At 36.6% G+C, this 19,219-nt stretch overlaps 1 protein-coding gene across 2 annotated transcripts in view; it reads right to left on the bottom strand.

The window, feature by feature from the left end:
• The window catches only part of ZDHHC17 (zinc finger DHHC-type palmitoyltransferase 17), a 93,435-nt gene that overhangs the window by 18,747 nt on the left and 55,469 nt on the right, over positions 1 to 19,219 (bottom strand). For both annotated transcript variants that reach the window (XM_035002090.1, XM_035002089.1), the window contains exons 9-10: positions 4,310 to 4,452; positions 2,269 to 2,369 (exon numbers count right to left, since the gene is read on the bottom strand). In XM_035002090.1, coding sequence (XP_034857981.1) covers positions 2,269 to 2,369; positions 4,310 to 4,452 — 244 coding nt within the window. The remainder of the gene's footprint in view (positions 1 to 2,268; positions 2,370 to 4,309; positions 4,453 to 19,219) is intronic.

The raw sequence follows: 19,219 nt of genomic DNA on the forward strand, positions 1-19,219 counted from the left end.
ATTGTCTTAATCATTATCTTATATCATGAACCTTATGACTTTTCCTGTCTAACATCCTTTGTGCTTCCATTATAAATAATTCTGGGCTCTTTCTGTTCCCTTCCTATATAGGTTTCCTGAGCTCTTATCTCTGGCCTCAAAGTTTAATACTGAAAAAAAAATATAGCTCTAAAATCACATACGGCATAGAGATCTGGTTCTTTTATAACATAGAAAAGCGTAAAGCTTTTTTTTATTATCAGAATTTAAAGTTATTTGTGATTTCATTCCACATTCCATGAGCAGCATACACACATACGAATAAAAGAAATTGTAAATGCGCACTTAAAGCCTATGTGGACACAATGATCCAAAAAGTCATGCATAAGATAGTAACACACACTTATTTAATATTTTTTACATGTCAGGTGTGTCCTAAGTTTAAATTCATCTTCTCAAGAATTCTGTGAGACAGTACTATGATCATCACTCCTTCACAGACAAGTATAAAAACTTGGTATTCTCATACTACAATTTTTATTTGAAAAATTAAATACATGCAATTTGTTCAGTGCATCTAAAAAATGAACTATCTGCCAATCTATTCTAAAGGCATAATTATTCAAATAGGGCAAGTTAAATTGCTTTATTGTGCTGACCTTCCTTTCAAAATCTCCTTCTTACATTCTCAACTCACTCTGGAAACTTGCATAGCTATTTTATTCTATCTCCAAATAAGGAAGAAAGAAAAGGAAAAAATTCAAGTCAGACTACATAAAAACTCTCTGGCATGAAGTTTTCATTATCTGTAATTTACTAATTTTCCTGCTTTTCTCCACTTATATGCACAATAGATTAAGAGAACAGCAACAGTCTAAAATTATTTTGAGATGTGAATCTGACTTTTTTCATGATATAAAATTTACTGTCCAATTTAGGTAACAAAATGAGAAAATATGTCTGGAATACTAATGTCATTTCAGAGGTCAGTGCTTTTTATAAATTTAAAATAGATGAGGTAACAAAAATAAGCAGATCTGTTTTACCTAGACTAAATGTTCCAATAAGACAAATTCTAATGTTTAATAAATCCTTGAAGAACAATTTTTATGTCAAAGTTTAGTACAAGGCAGAATGAGCTAGCAAAAACTGCCACATGGAAATATTTCAAAAGAAACTTATGCTAAGGAAGTATTTTTTAAGCACTATACTTTCTGAAAGTAATCATATAATGATATAAAAATATAAGAATGACAAGTATAGCCACAGTTCTGTGCCTCAGTCTCAAAATAAGCATTTTTGTTTTTCAATACTTTTTGTTTAAAACACAAGACAATAAAAAGAACACAGTGCTGTAACATGCAAGACTGTGAAGTGAAACTAGGTATTAATTAAAATTGTTCAGAACAGTCATAAGTCAACAAAAACTGTATTCCATTTAAAACCTATCATATTTTTTATGGTAATGTTTTAAAAAATGATTTATTAAAAGACATTTGTGAAACATGTGCCTTTATTTTAATAAAACAGACTGTCTTACTGATAGAGCTTCATCTACATAAAAATATCCAAAACTTGACATTGGTCTTATTTCTTTGATACACACACATGCACACACACATGTTTACAATTTCAAATTATTACTTTTTAAAAGCATACTACACTGAAATAATCAGCAAATATTTGAAGATACAGTACTGCATGCTTTTCATAATGCAAAAGAGAAAATTAACTGTTACCAACCACAACAAAATAAAAGGTTGTGATATTAAGAAAGTATTTAGAGAAAATAGTTTGATACTAAAACATGAAAATCACAGTTTAGTAAAAAAGGTTTCGAATACGTGTTGTTGAATCAGACTAGTGTGTGTTTCTATCCCAGCCTTATCAGGGACTAGCTATGTGGCCTTGGGCAAGGATAACAGCTTAGCCTATTTAAGCTTAAATTTTCTCATCTATAAAATGTGGAGATAAAAATATTAATATATAGAATGTGTACTAAATGAGTACAAATGAGTATTTAAGAAAATGCCCTTTAAACACTCAATAAATAATAGCTACTATTATTACTAATGTAGTCATTAAAAGCAGCTTTCAAAAGCAAACTATTAAATATGAAAGATTTTAAAACAATATTTACTTTGGTTCACAATTAGTATTTTCCTAGAAATACTGTTTTACTGCAGCAAATCATAAGTAGTTCAGTCCTAATGTTAAATTATTATAAAATATTCATTTAAATAACAAACAAAAATTGCTTTAGATATGACCTTTATAACCAAAGGATATCATTCCAAAACCAGAAGAACCACGTTACATACATCCAGAATTTGGTTGCCAAATATATTCCAAGGGGCAATGCACTATGCATTGAATGATCAAAAAAGGATCTGCAAAATACAAGTTTTTATAAAATTTGAGCTCTATGTTTCTTTATAAAAATGAGTAATTACTTAAATGAAAATTATACACATTCCACATAGTAAACTCTGGTTTAACCAAAATCCAGAAATCCAGGATGCTTAAATACCAAGACCATTTTTCATGGTAATCAATAACAAATGAGGACACAGCTGAATCAGTCAGCAAGATGCTGAAGCTCCTAATTTGCCGAGAAATGGAATTCTATTCTATTCTATGTACTTTTCAACCTCAGAATTTCAGTCTATTCCTATTCTCTTAAATCAATAAATCACTTTAGTATATTTAGTAACTCTATCACTCAGCATATTATTCACCAAAGACACATAATTTTGACAAACAAGTACAAAGCAATCCTCAAGTTTTTATGTTTCACTATTTCTCCTTACCTACACACTCTTGTTAAGCTTTTAGTACAGCTTTTCAAATAGAATGAACTGGCCAATGTAATGGAACTGAAGGTCATGATGTACAGAATTTAGCACTGGGGGAAAAATATGTATTAATGAATTTTATTAAACATAAGCAGGATCAACTATCCATGTAGGCTAAGTAGGAAGTCTTCCTATTTACGGGATCCCTTGGAGCTCCTAGAAACACTACAATGAGATTCATTACCTAGAATTAAGCCTCTTCCTGACAGTTAACACATTAGTGTATTACCAGTCATCCTCATCTCTGTGAATTATTTTCACAACTCCTTTTTTTTTTTTTTGAAATTCACGTGAAAACAAAGTACTAAAGAAATGGAGATTACGTGGAAAATTCTAGATCATAGACTACTGCTTAGGTTTGCTGAATGAGCAACTTAAAGGAATGAGATCTAAGGATAGGAAGAAAGGGAAAGATCACAATGTTTTAAAGAAAAATGAGGGAGGAGAAAATACAAAGGCTGAGCCTTACTGCGCATGTTCAGACTCTCTCTACCTTAGTACTAAAATCAAACCTCTTTCTTGCATATTGTTTATGACCAAAGAAAATATAATTCCTATGGAAAGGTAAGCTCAACCATTATAATCACCTAGAAATACACAATATGTATACTGCAGTTAGAGTTGAATGAACTCAAGTCTACTTCTCCTGAAATGTTTTAAAATTGTATTTTAGGGGCGCCTGGGTGGCTCAGTTGGTTAAGCGACTGCCTTCGGCTCGGGTCATGATCCTGGAGTCCCGGGATCGAGTCCCATGTCGGGCTCCTTGCTCAGCAGGGGGTCTGCTTCTCCCTCTGACCCTCCCCCCTCTCATGTGCTCTCTCTCTCTCATTCTCTCTCTAATAAATAAATTTAAAAAAAAAATCTTTAAAATTGTACTTTAGCCTTAAAAATTATATGTTAGACTTTGGTCAATGAAAGTACCTGGGGAATTTCAACATTTCAGTTTGTTTCCTACAGTTATGGGTCTCTCATGGTTTGTCTCCCTCTCTGATTTCTTCCTATTCAGTTTTCCCTCCCTTCCCCTATGATCCTCTGTGCTGTTTCTTATATTCCACATATGAGTGAAACCATATGATAATTGTCTTTCTCTGATTGACTTGGGGTTGCTGGAGGGGAGGTGGGGGGCGATGGGGTAACTGGGTGACGGGCATTAAGGAGGGCACGTGATGTGATGAGCACTGGGTGTTATATGCAACTGATGTATTACTGAACTCTACATCTGAAACTAATGATGTACTATATGTTGGCTAATTGAATTTAAATAAAAAAAGAAAAAAGAAAAAAAAGAATTTCAACATTAAAAAACTTAAAAGATTTCAGATATAAGTCTACCAAAATTCTTTAACATTAAATTAAAATGAAACATATTACCTAAAGGCAGTGTTCTAAACATACAAAACATTAATTTTACATAGCAGGGTCCAAATTATATCCTTTCCTGCAGTTAAAAATATGGTTAAAAACAACATACTTACTTTGAAAGAAATTGTACTGTAGCCCAAACGCCACCATACATTAGCCCTTTAATGAGCCAAGAATCAATATTTAGGTCTGCTATAAACCCAACGAGCCAAATAACTAGGAATGGAGTTCCTAGCATTACTTTCTGCCGAAATTCCTGTACCAAAAAAAAAAAATTAGTTAGAAAGTTTGCGTGTTTCAAGTAATCTGAATATGAACCATTGTTATCTTTGTGAAAACGTGCAACAGAGAGTGAAATTCATTCATTCAAATACGCCTACTATGCACAGGTACTATTCAAGGTGCTAGTCTCAGTCTTCTACAGACAGGCATTAAAAAGACAATTTAAAAGTACTTCAGTAAAATTATGGAAAATGAGAATCTAAGTTATAGGAGTGGATCTAGATATTCAGATATAGAAGACAGCAGTACCACCTGCCAACGCATGGATAAACTAGAAAATAGTTCATGATGATACTACCCCTCTAACAGGGCCATTGATAACTAGAGAGATAAGAACCAGAACGACCTGAAGTTCTAAGAGCTACATCAGATAAAGAAACCTGAGGATGCTTAGCCTGAAGAAAACATTTTGAATGATACATATAAACAGTAAACTAAAATCTTAAAATGAGATAGAAAATAAAAATCAAACAATCTACAGGGTCCCAGAGTCCAAAGAATGAAGATTATGTGCCTCTAAACACATATCAAAGCACAGTGCTTAATACTCTGGAGGTAGTTCCATTTCATTGTTGTACTGATCTAGTTGTTACAAAGTCTGTACTTTGTAGGTTGTTAGAAAACCTATCTATATCTACTTCCTTATACCATCTATCACAGTTGTATCTTCAGAACAACACAAAGTAAAGTCTACTGCCTCCTCCACATAGCAGCCCCTCACAAACTGACAGGCAGCTATCAAATCTCTGGAGGTACCTTAAGTAACAACAATGTAAGATCTTCCAGCTGTGATCTAACAAAGCTCAGAGATTAAACATTACTTTTCTCCCTATTTACCTTTCTGAAGGCTAAGATACTACATTTTTTTAGCGCCCCTTTTATACTGCTGGCTTTCAGCGAAATACTTTTTCATATAAATGGCCATGTCTTCCCCAACTTAACCACTGTAATTCATTTTCTGAATGCTGCCTAATTTTAACTTGAAAAATAATTAAACATAACTTCAGAGTTTAATTTTATGCTGTAGTAAACTAACCCTGCTGATCTGTTTTTTTCATCTCAAGTATGCATGAATTTTGTATCAAGACATTAGAAAAGATTTATAACTGGGAGGACAAAGTGTAAGGCAGATAGGTCATTGGAAAAGTATTTTCTAAAATTATCTGTAATTTGCCTTGTTTTTAGTTAAGATGCTTGTTCTCCCTCAGCAACAGCCACATTTTTTCATTATTAAAAATAAAAATACAATTTACATATAGTAAAATTCACCCTCTTTTGGGCAGAGTTCTCTGATTTTTTATTAACATACACTGTTTTGTCAGCACGAAAATCAAGACACAGAACAGTTCTATCAAGCCCTGAAATATCCTGTGCTCCCAGTCCCAGCCCCTAACAAACACTAATCTCTACCCCTGTATTTTTTGCTTTGCAGGAATGTCTTATAAATGGAATCATACTGATGCAGTCTTTTAAGTCTGGCTTCTTTCACTCAGACAAGGCATTTGACATTCACTCATGCTGTTGTGTGTATCAGCAGTTTGTTCCTTTTTAATGCTAACTAGTATTCTATTATAGGATGTATCACAGTTTATTTACTCATCTCCAGCTAAAGGATTAGGGTTGTTTCCAAATTTGAAGACTGTGAATAAAGCCATTATAAACATCTGCATACAGGTTTTTGTGTGAACCTAGTTCATTTCACTTGGATAAATACCTATGTGTGGGCTTCTGGAGTGGTTTGTTTTTTTTTTTTTTCAAAATATTATTTAACATATGGTATTTATGATACCATAAAGATGTTTAAAAAAAAGAGAGATGTAATGGTGATGTGCTGCTTTTGTAGATATGAAAAATCTATTTTTTCTTGAATTTCATTATGGAAATTTTCAAATATATAGTAAGTTTGAAAGAATTTTATAGTAATTTGCATTTCCCTAATGACTAATGATGTTGAACAGTTTTTCATGTGCTTATCTGCCATTTTTATAACTTTTTGGTGAAATATCCCATCTTTAACCCATTTTTCTAACTGGGTTGTTTGACTTTTTCACTGTTAGTTGTGAAAAATTCTTCATACATTCTGGAAACTAGTCCTTTATTGGGATATACGGCTAGCAAATATTTTCTCCCAGTCTGCAGTTTGTCTTTTCATCCTAATTAACAGAGCCTCTCATTGGACAAAAGTTTTTCATTTTGATGAAGTCTAACTGATTAGTTTTTACCTTCCTGGATCATACATTTCATGTCAAGTTTCTTCGTATAGCCCTAGATTCTGATGATTTGTTTTTTCCTAAAAGTTTTATAGTTTTACATTTAAGTCTGTGAATCATTTTGAGTTAACTTTTTTATACAGTGTGAGGTTTGAGTAGAGGTTTATTTATTATTTTTTTGCTTATGCAGGTCCAAATGTTCCAACATCATTTGTTGAAAAGGCTGTTTCTCTTCCACTGAATTATATTTGCACTTCTGTAAGTCAGGAGGCATATATCTCTGTGGTTCTATTGCTGGGTTCTGTATTTTGTTCCAGTGATCTAGGAATTTGTTCCTCCAATACCACACATTCTTGACTACTGTAGCTACATGGAAGATCTTAAAATTGCACAGGATGATTTTTTTTTTCAAAATTGTTTTAGCTATTCTTGATCTATTGCCTTTCCATATAAATTTTAGAATGATCTTGGCTATACAAACAAATCTTACCAGAATTTTTATTTAATTGCATTAAATTTGTATAACAATTTCGACACTATGTTGAGTCTTCCATTTCATGAACACAGCATGTCTCTCCATTTATGTAGATCATCTTTGATTTCTTTCATTGACATTTTAAAAATTTTCAGTATACAAGTAACTTTACATGTCTGGCTAGATTCACACCTAAGTATTCTGATTTTTTTTGAGCAACTGTAAGTAATATTGTAGTAATTTTGGTGTCCACATGTTTATTACAAGTATATAGAAATAAAATAAAATATCCTGTGACTTGTTAAACTCATTTATTAGTTCTAGGAGTTTATTTTGTAGATCCCTTGGGATACAGACTATCATGTCAACCACAAATAGGGACAATTTTATTATTTTTTCCTTTCTGAACTATATGCCTTTTAACTTCCTTTTCTTGCTTTATTTCACTAGCTAGAACTTCCAGCATTTAGAGTCTCTGAGTGGTCGGGACTTGCAGCACTAAGTTGAATAGAACAGTAAAAGGGATATCCTTGCCTTCTTTTTTTTTTTTTTTTTTAAGATTTTATGTATTTATTTGAGAGAGAGACACACAGTGAGAGAGGGAACACAAGTGAGAGAGAGGGAGAAGCAGCCTTTCCGCCAAGCAGGGAGCTTGATGTGGGGCTCAATCCCAGGACCCCGGGATCATGACCCGAGACAAAGGCAGACACTTAACAACTGAGCCACCTAGGCGGCCCAACCTTGTTCTTGACCTTAGAGGGAAATCACTCAGTCTTTCACCATAAAATATGATGTTAGTTGAAGGTTTTAGAAATGCTCTTTATAAAGTTCAGGAAATTCTCCTCTATTCCTATTTTTCTGAGAGTTTTACCATAAATGGATATTGATCTTTATCAAATGCTTTCTTCTATATGGATATAATCATGAGATTTTTCTTCTTTGTTAATATGGTAGATTACACTAAATAATTTTGAATATTTAAATGAGCCTTGCATTCTTGTAATAAGCCCAATTTGGTCATAGTGCACAATTCCTTTTATGTAATGATGATTTCTATTTGTTAATATTTTGTTAAAAAATTTTTTTTTTTTTTAAAGATTTTATTTATTTATTTGACAGAGACAGAGACAGTGAGAGCAGGAACACAAGCAGGGGGAGTAGGAGAGGGAGAAGCAGGCTTCCTGCTGAGCCGGGAGCCCGATGCGGGACTCGATCCCAGGACCCTGGGATCATGACCTGAGCCGAAGGCAGAAGCTTAACCAACTGAGCCACCCAGGCGCCCCTGTTAAAAATTTTTAAGTGTACAGTTGACCCTTGAATAACAGGGGTTAGGGGTGCCAACCCCTTGCAATCAAAAACCTGCATATAACTTGACTCCCCCAAAATTTAACTACTAATAGCCTACTATTTTGACTGGAAGCCTTGGCAATAACACAAACAGTTGACTGAACATATTTTGTATGTTATATGTATTATATACTGTAGTCTTATAGTAAAACTAGAGAAAAGGAAATGTTATTAAGAAAATCATAAGGAAGAGAAAATACATTTCAATACTGTATTTACCAAATACAAACCTGTGTCTTCAAGGGTCAACTGTATATTCATGAGGGATATTTGTTTATAGTCCTTTGTTTTGTACTGTCTTTGTGTGGTTTTGGTATCAGGGTAACTAACACATACTGTTTCCAATCTATTACTTACCTATATAAGCAATTTGCCAATATTCTTACACATGAAGTGAGTTTCTTATAGACAGTATATAGTTGCATCATGCTTTATAATACACAGAGCCGATAACGGTCTTTTTCTTGGTAAATTAGAGTATTTTAATTTAATGTGATTATTGACATGTTAGGTCTATAATTTTATTTTTTGTTTTCTTCTTATGCTTTAGTTTCTCTGCTTTCTTTTTCCTGCCTTCTTGTGGGTAACTGGAAAGCTTTTTAGAATTCTATTTTATCTATAGTGTTTTCCAGTTTATACCTCTGTAGAGCTTTTTTAGTGGTTACTCTAAATATTATACAAACATAACTTATCACACTGGTGTCATTTTACCAGTTCAAATGAAGTGTAGAAACCTTACCTGCCTTTATGTCCCTCTACCCTCCCGTTTATATTATAAATTGCCTCACATATATACCTACATTTAGAGACACACCAAACAATATTATAATTTTTGCTCCAACTACCAAGCATAATTTGGAAGGCATAAGATGAGAAGTCTACTGCATTTACTCAGAAATTTGTTTACTATGATCTGATGTTCCAAGATTTTTCCTTTTATCATTTTCTTTGTGTTTAGCGAACATCTCTTAGACATTCTTCTAGGGTAGGTCTGCTGGCAACAAATTCTCTTAATTTTCCTTTATCTGAGAATGTATTGATTTCTCCTTCATTCTTGAAAGATATTTTTACTGGATACTGGATTCTGGGTTGACAGTTCTTTCCATTCAGCACTTGGAAAATGTGCCAGTTTCTTCTGGCTTCTCTGGTTTCTGATGAGAAATTCACTGTCATTTGGACTGCTTCACTCCCACTGGTAAGGGGATTTCAAGAATTTTATTGTTTTTTGGTTTCCACAGGTTTGACTCTGTGTTCAGGCAGAATTTCTTTGAGTTTATTCTGTTTAGGGTATGTTCCACTTCTTAATCTGGAGGTTGGTCTTTTGTCAAATTTGGGGATTTCATGGGCCACTGTATCTTTTGGGTACTTTTTTAGCTCCACCCTCCCTCTCCTCTTTTTCTGGAACACTAATCATATCAACGTTAGATACTCTGTTATAACCCTTAGGCTCGTTCATTTTTTTTTTTCCAATTTATTTCCTTTTGTTGTTCAGAATGTCTAATTTTTATTGTTCTAGCTTCAGGGTGACTGATTCTTTCCTCTGTCCCCTCTAATCTGCTGTTGAGCCCATTCACTGAGTTTTGTAAATTTTATTCTAATTTTCAGTTTTAAAATTCCCATTTGGTTCTTCTGTATATTCTATTTCTGTATTTCTACTTCACTGCTGAGACTAGTTTTCATTTCTTTCAAGGATGTTCATAATTACTCATTGAAGCCTTTTCATAGTGGCCACTTTAAAATCTTTTGTCAGATAATTCTAATATTTCTGTCATCATTTTGTTGGCGTCTATTTGATTCTCATTTCATCAGTTTCACATTGTCTTGGTCCCTGGTATGATGAGAGATTTTCATCTGAAAACTGGACATTTGGGGTATAATGAAACACTGGATCTTATTCAAACCTTTTCTTTTAGATGGATTCCTCTGCTGTAGCTTGGCAGAATGAGGGGAGTGAAAGCACCTACTCATTACTGCCAGGTGGGGTGGAAGTTCAGATCTCAACTTGGACTTTAATGACACCTGAGGAGGGGACTCCTCATTACTGTTGGGCAAAGGTGGAACTTCCAGCTCCCCATTATACCTCTACTGATACCTCCATGGCTGGGAAGGTTAGGAGTGCCTCATTATTGTGTCCTATGTGGTCTTCCCTCATAGAGCAGGGGATGGAACCTCACTAATAGCCAGTGGGGATAAAAGTCCCAAATCCCTATTTAACTTCTCTGACATCACCCCAGGAAAGAAGTTGGGGCACCTCATTACAGCCTGATAAGGGTGGAAGTCTAGGCCTTTGCTGGTGTGATTCAAGGTGGGGCCACAGCTTTTTCTGCAATATTTGGCTGTGGTAGAAAGTTATCTTCTAAAAGCCTCTATCTTGCTAAGCTGTCTCTTTTGTGGTTCTTTGACCAGAGAGCAGGATTTTGTTGGAGCCCTTTTTGTCTATATCCATTTGTGATTCTAGGTTGTTCGCTTTGTCAGCTCTGTTTTTGGGATGTATGAGGCAAAAAAGGGAATATATTTTTCAGGTCCTGAGCTACCTAGCCACTCTGCCTTCTTCTTTCCATCTCCCAGAATTTTCCTACATTTGTTTTGTACATAATGTCCAAGTTTTTCAGTTGTGCTTAGTGTGGACGAATAGGAAAAGTACAGCTACTCCACCTTTCCAGGTTTATTTTCACATGATCAATAAACAATATTAAAGAAGACAATATGTGAGATTCCAGTTAACAAAAGGGATTGTGGGTTTTTAAGTGTTGAAAAATACAATTTAAAGATTTCCTTCTAACTTATTATTAAGCATTTATTTAGGAGGCACTCTCTCTCACCTTCTGCTCCTCCCCCATGTCTAAAATCTTCTAACCTTAAAAATCCAAGCACTTTAAAAATAGTTTTCTAAAATTAAGATTCCCTCCACATCTACCTACTAGCACTGTCCAAAAATATTTTTCCCCCATTGGGATGACTTATTTTTAGTAAAATACTACTGAATCCTAGGTGACTATTTCTTGTTTAGTTTTAAATACAGAACATACTTTACAGATTAGCAAATTAAGTCATGTTTATGATTTAAATATTTCAAATGAGATGAAAAGAGAATAGCCTATATAATTACAAATACTTAATTTCAAAAAGCACCCAACCATTGTATATTTTTATTTAGTAATCCTTTTTAAAAATGTAATATAGAGAAAAGATGGAGGAGGAGTAGGGGACCCTATTCCAACCGGTCCCCTGAAATGAGCTGGATATCTACCAGACCACTCTGAACACCCACGAAATCAGCCTGAGATATAAGAAGATATCTCTGGATCTCTACAGAGTATCGCAGGCAGTTGGTTTCAAGGTATGAAGAGGGGAGCTGTGATTCCCCAGGCAGATATTGGATGATAAACGAAAGGGGGAGGGAGCCATGGGGATCCAGCACTGCTGGTGAGCAACAGCCTCCTGCACTGGGGACGGGGCACAGATTCGCAGACCAGTAGTGGCAGGGAAAGGACTTTAAAAGGGCAGTCCCCGGGACTGAAACCTGGAGCAGCGGGGCCACGCACGTAAACTGGGGGTGGCTGGTGGTTTTAGAAACACAAAGAGCAGAGACGTTCCCCCCCAAGCCCTGAACCGGAGGCGAGGACTGGGAGCCCTGCTGAGGGGCGCACAACCCAGGACGCTGCAGTTTATAGCAGCACAGACAGAAACTGAGATAGTGTGGCCTGGAGAGCTCACTGAAGAACAGACTGCGATCTCTCTGCTCTGAGGCAGAGGGTTGGAAAAGATCTCTTCTGCTCTGACTCTCGGAAGAGACACTTCGGAAAGCCGCCAGGGAAAGCCTCCAGAGAACAAAAGCCCCCCAAAACCGTTTTTCACTGAGCCCATCCCCCCACAGGGGGCAGGGCAACTCTAGCCAAACAGGGTTGCCTGAGTAACAGCATGGCAAGCCCCCTCCCCCTCCGAAAACAGGCTGGGAGAACAAGAGGCCAGCAACCCTAAGGTCCCTAGAAAACAGGTGCATTTTGCTTGGGTTGTGGTCAATAATTTGGATTCTGTACATTCCATCAACCACCCCTTAACAGAATGACTAGGAGGAGGAACCCCCAAAACAGGAAAGACTCAGAGACTTGTGACTTCTGCCACAAATTTAAAAATGGATACAGATATAACCAAGATGTCGGAAATGGACTTCAGGGTAGCAGTTATGAAGACAATAGCTAAAATGGAGAAATCGATTAATGGCAACATAGTCTCTTAAGGGCAGAAATGAAAGCTGAACTGGCAGAACTTAAAAATGCTATCAATGAGATCCAATCCAATCTAGATACTCTTAACAGCTAGGGTAAGCGAGGCAGAATGAATTAATGATCTAGAAGACCAATTGATAGAAAAGAAGGAAAAAGAGGAGGCCAGGGAGAAACAACTCAAAATCCATGAAAACAGAATCAGAGAAATAAGTGACACTATGAAACGTTCCAATGTCAGAATTATTGGGATCCCTGAGCGGGTGGAGAGAGAGAGAGAGGACTAGAAGATATATTTGAGCAAATCGTAGCTGAGAACTTCCCTAATCTGGGGAATGAAACAGACATTTGTGTCCTAGAGGCAGAGAGGACACCGCCCAAGATCAAGGAAAACAGGCCAACGCCCCAGCATGTAATAGTAAAACTCGCAAATCTTAGAACCAAGGAAACTACCTTAAGGGCAGTCAGGGGGAAGAGATTCCTTACGTACAGAGGGAGGATCATCAGAATAACGTCACACCTATCCACAGAGACTTGGCAAGCCAAAAGGGCTGGCAAGACATATTCAGGGTATTAAATGAGAAGAACATGCAGCCAAGGATACTTTATCTGGCAAGGCTGTCATTTAGAATGGATGGAGAGATGCAGAGCTTCCAAGACCAGCAGAAACTGAAAGAATATGTGACCACTAAGCCAACCCTGCAAGAAATGTTAAGAGGGGTTCTATATAAGGAGAAAGACCCCAGGAGTGATACAGAACAGAAATTTAGAGACAATGTATAGAAACAAGGACTTCACAGGCAGCATGATGACAATAAATTCGTATCTTTCAATAATCACTCTCAATGTGAACGGCCTAAATGCTACCGTAAAACGGCAAAGGGTTGCAGACTGGATAAAAAGATAGGAACCATCCATATGCTGTCTACAAGAGATTCATTTTGAACCTAAAGATACACCCAGACTGAAAGTGAAGGGATGGAGATCCACCTTCCTTGCCAATGAACCTCAAAAGAAAGCTGGGGTAGCAATTCTTGTATCAGACAAATTAGATTTTAAGCTAAAGACTGTAGTTAGAGACACAGAAGGACAGTATATCATTCTTTAAAAAAAAAAAAGATTTTATTTATTTGACAGAGAGAGCAAGAGCAGGAACACAAGCAGGGGGAGTGGGAGAGGGAGAAGCAGGCCTCCCGCCGAGCAGGAAGCCGGATGCGGCACTTGATCCCAGGACCCTGAGATCATGACCTGAGCCAAAGGCAGACACTTAACGACTGAGCCACCTAGGTGCCCCAGACACTGTATCATTTTTAAAGAGTATCCAACAAGAAGATCTAACAATTGTAAATATCTAGGCCCCCGACATGGGAGCAGCCATCTACATAAGCCAACTGTTAACCAAAATAAAGAGTTATATTGATAATAATACGTTAATTGTAGGAGACCTCAATACTCCACTCTCAACAACAAACAGATCATCTAAGCAGAAAATCAACAAAAAAACAAGAGCTTTGAATGACACACTGGACCAGGTGGACCTCATAAATATATACAGAACACTCCAACCTAAAACAACAGAATACTAATTCTTCTTGAGTGCACATGGAACTTTCTCCAGAATAGACCACATACTGAGTCACAAATCAGGTCTCAACCGATACCAAATGACTGAGATTATTCCCTGCATATTCTCAAACCATAATGCTTTGAAACTGGAACTCAATCACAAGAAAAAATTTGGAAGAAATTCAAACACTTGGAAGCTAAAGACCACTCTGCTCAAGAATGTTTGGGTCAACCAGGACATCAAAGAAGAACTTAAACAATTCATGGAAACCAATGAGAACGAAAACACATCGGTCTAAAACCTATGGGATACTGCAAAGGCGGTCCTAAAGGGGAAATACATAGCCATCCAAGCCTCACTCAAAAAAACAGAAAAATCCTGAATTCACCAACTAACTTTATACTTTAAAGAACTAGAGAAAAAGCAACAAATGATGCCTAAGCAACACATTAGAAGAGAAATAATTAAGATTAGAGCAGAGATCAATGAATTAGAAACCAGAAACACAGATCAGATCAATGAAACTAGAAGCTGGTTCTTTGAAAGAATAAATAAGATCAATAAAACACTGGCCAGACTTATCCAAAAGAAAAGAGAAAGGACCCAAATTAATAAAATTATGAGTGAAAGGGGAGTGATCACGACTAACACCAAGGAAATAGAAACAATTATTAGAAATTATTACCAACAACTATATTGCCAATATTAAGTAAGCTGGAAGAAATGGATGCCTGAAACAGGAAGAAATTGACAACCTGAATAGGCCAATAACCAGTAACGAGATTGAAGCAGTGATCAAAAATCTCCCAAAAAACAAGAGTCCAGGCCCTGATGGATTCCCTGGGGAATTCTACTAAACATTCAAGAAAGAAATAATACCTATTCTCCTGAAGCTGTTTCAAAAAAATAGAAACAGAAGGAAAGCTTCCAGACTCATTCTATGAGGCCAGCATTACCTTAATCCCCAAACCAGGCAACGACCCCATCAAAAAGAAGAATTTCAGACTGATATCCCTGATGAATATGGATTCCAAAATTCTCAACAAAATCCTAGCTAATAGGATCCAACAATACATTAAAAAAGATAATCCACCACGACCAAGTGGGATTTATCCCCGGGATGCAAGGGTGGTTCAACATTCGCAAATCAATGTGATAGAACACATTAATAAGAGGAGAGAGAAGAACCATATGGTCCTCTCAATTGATGCAGAAAAAGCATTTGACAAAATACAGCATCCTTTCCTGATTAAAATTCTTCAGAGTATAGGGATAGAGGGAACATTCCTCAAGTTCATAAAATCCATCTATGAAAAACCCAAGCGAATATCATCCTCAATGGGGAAAAGATGAGAGCCTTTCCCTTAAGATCAGGAATACATCAAGGATGCCCACTCTCGTCACTATTGTTCAACATAGTACTGGAAGTCCTAGCAACAGCAATCAGACAACAAAAAGAAATAAAAGGCATTCAAATTGGCAAAGAAGAAGTCTAACTCTCTCTCTTCGCAGACGACATGATACTTTATGTAGAAAATCCAAAAGACTCCACCCCCAAATTACCAGAACTCATAGAGCAATTCAGTTATGTGGCAGGATACAAAATCAATGCACAGAAATCAGCTGCTTTCTTATAGATTAACAATAACTGTAGAAAGAGAAATTAGAGAAATGATTCCATTTACAATAGCACCATAAACCATAAGATACCTCAGAATAAACCTAACCAAAGAGGTAAAGGATTTATACTCTAGGAACTGCAGAACACTCCATGAAAGAAATTGAAGAAGACACAAAAAGATGGAAAAACATTCCATGCTCATGGACCGGAAAAATAAACATTGTTAAAATGTCTGTGCTACCCAGGGCAATCTATACCTTCAACGCCATCCCGATCAAAATTCCAATGACATTTTTCAAAGTGCTGGAACAAACAATCCTAAAATTTGTATGGAATCAGAAAAGACCCCAAATCGCCAAGGAAATGTTGAAAAAGAAAAACAAAGCTGGGAGCATCACGCTGCCCGATTTCAAGCTATATTACAACGCAGTGATCACCAAGACAGCATGGTACTGGCACAAAAACAGACATATAGACCAGCTGAACAGAATAGAGAGCTCAGATATGGACCCTCAACTCTATGGTCAAATAATCTTCGACAAAGCAGGAAAAAATATGCAATGGAAAAAGGACAGTCTCTTGAATAAACGGTGCTGGGAAAATTGGACAGCCCCACGTGCGGAAGAATGAAACTCGACCATTCTCTAACACCACACACAAAGATAAACTCAAAATGGATGAAAGACCTCAATGTGAGACAGGAATCCATCAAAATCCTAGAGGAGAACATAGGCAGTAACCTCTTCAACATCAGGCACGGCAACTTCTTTGAAGATACATCTCCAAAGGCAAGCAAAAAAAAGCAAAAATGAACTTTTGGGACTTCATCAAGATAAAAAGCTTCTGCACAGCGAAGGAAACAGTCAACAAAACAAAGAGGCAACCCACAGAATGGGAGAAGATATTTGCAAATGACACTACAGACAAAGCACTGATTTCCAAGATCTATAAAGAACTTCTCAAACTCAATACCCAAAAAACAAATAATCAAGTCCAAAAATGGGCAGAAGACATGAACAGAAACTTCTCAAAAGAACACCTACAAATGGCTAACAGACACATGAAAAAACGTTCATCATTATTAGCCATCAGGGAAATTCAAATCAAAACCACATTGAGATACCACCTTACACCAGTTAGAATGGCAAAAATTGACAAGTCAAGAAACAACAAATTTTGGAGAGGTTGTGGAGAAAGGGGAACCCTCTTACACTGTTGGTGGGAATGCGAGTTGGTACAGCCACTTTGGAAAAGTGTGGAGGTTCCTCAAAAAATTAAAAATAGAGCTACCCTATACCCAGAAATTGCACTACTGGGTATTTACCCCAAAGACACAGATGTAGTGAAAAGAAGGGCCACATGCACCCCAATGTTCACAGCAGCAATGTCCACAATAGCCAAACTCTAGAAAGAGCTGAGATGCCCTTCAACAGATCAATGAATAAAGAAGATGTGGTCCATATATACAATGGAGTATTAGCCATCAGAAAGGATGAATACCCAACATTTGCATCAACATGGATGGAACTGGAGGATTTTATGCTAAGTGAAATAAGTCAAGTAGAGAAAGTCAATTATCATATGGTTTCACTTATTTGTGGAACATAAGGAATAGCATGGAGGACATTAGGAGAAGGAAGGGAAAAATGAAGGGGGGGAATCGGAGGAGGAGATGAACCATGAGAAACTATGGACTCTGAGAAACAAACTGAGGGTTTTAGAGGGAGGGGGGTGGGGGGACGGGTTAGCCCAGTGATGGGCATCAAGGAGGGCACGTACCACATGGTGACTGACATAACATAATAAAATTAAATTAAATTAAAAAAAATAAAAATAAATAAAAATGTAATATATTTAAAAATACTAATGCAAAAAACACCAAAACAAAAAACAAAGGAATACTCGACTTCTGAACTGATCACAATAATATACACGTTAATAAAATTGTGCTAAACTCTTTAATGAAGTTCTCTTTTATTTTTTTATTATTTTTTAAAGATTTATTTTACTTTAGAGACAAAGAATGAGTAGGAGGGGCAGAGGGAGAAAGAATCCCAAGCAGACTCCACAGTGAGTGCAGAGCCCCACACAGACTGCGATCATAACCCAATCTGAAACCAAGAGTTGGATGCTCAACTGACTGCACCACCCAGGCACCCGTGAAACTCTCTTTATTAAAAGAAATTGTGTCCAACGGCACCTGGGTGGCTCAGTTGGTTAAACGACTGCCTTCGGCTCAGGTCATGATCCTGGAGTCCCGGGATCGAGTCCCGCATCGGGCTCTCTGCTCAGCAAGGGGTCTGCTTCTCCCTCTGACCCTCTTCCCTCTCGTGCTCTCTGTCTCTCATTCTCTCTCTCTCAAATAAATAAAATCTTTAAAAAATGAAAAATAAAAAATAAAAGAAACTGTATCCAAACACATAAACGTGACACATAGTTCATATTGCTATAATAAGTAACTATATATTATTAAACATCTAGAATTTATAAAGTCATTTTTATGTGACAATGTATTTTTAAAAAAATCCTTTAGAATATTTACACTAAACAAAATGAAAGTATAAATATTATGGGATTTTCCAAAGTAATACAAGACACTTTTGTTATAAGCTTAGTTACTATGAGACATCAGCCTTTGTTCACTGTGTTGAGAAAAACTGCTTTAAATCCTAGAGGACAGAGCAAAATTAATGAAAATAAAAAAATAAACCATTTTCTATGTTATATCTAATAGTAAAATGAAAGTTAACACAATGTGCAAAAACTGCTCATTATTCTCAACTATGGGTTTGAAAACAGGCAAGTTTTTTTTTTTTTTTTTTAAAGATTTTATTTATTTATTTGAGACAGAGAGAATGAGAGACAGAGAGCATGAGAGGGAGGAGGGTCAGAGGGAGAAGCAGACTCCCTGCCGAGCAGGGAGCCCGATGCGGGACTCGATCCCGGGACTCCAGGATCATGACCTGAGCCGAAGGCAGTTGCTTAACCAACTGAGCCACCCAGGCACCCCAGGCAAGTTTTTTTTTAAGATTTTATTTATTTGACAGAAAGAAAGCGAGTGAGCACAAGAGGGGGTGGAGAGGAAGAGGAAGAAGCAGACTCCCTGCTGAGCAGAGAGCTCAACACAGGGCTCGATCCCAGGACCCTGGGATCATGACCTGAGCCAAAGGCAGATGCTTAGCTGACTGAGCCACCCAGGCGCCTCAAAAGGCAAGTTTATACACTATAAATCTAACTCTTCTCATGTCGAAGCAATGACCAGTGGTTTCAACGCACTAAGGGAGTCTGAACTATA

This window comes from Mirounga leonina, unplaced genomic scaffold (assembly GCF_011800145.1).
Source record: "Mirounga leonina isolate KUSES-001 unplaced genomic scaffold, KU_Mleo_1.0 Mir_126, whole genome shotgun sequence".
Taxonomy (NCBI): Eukaryota; Metazoa; Chordata; class Mammalia; order Carnivora; family Phocidae; genus Mirounga; species Mirounga leonina.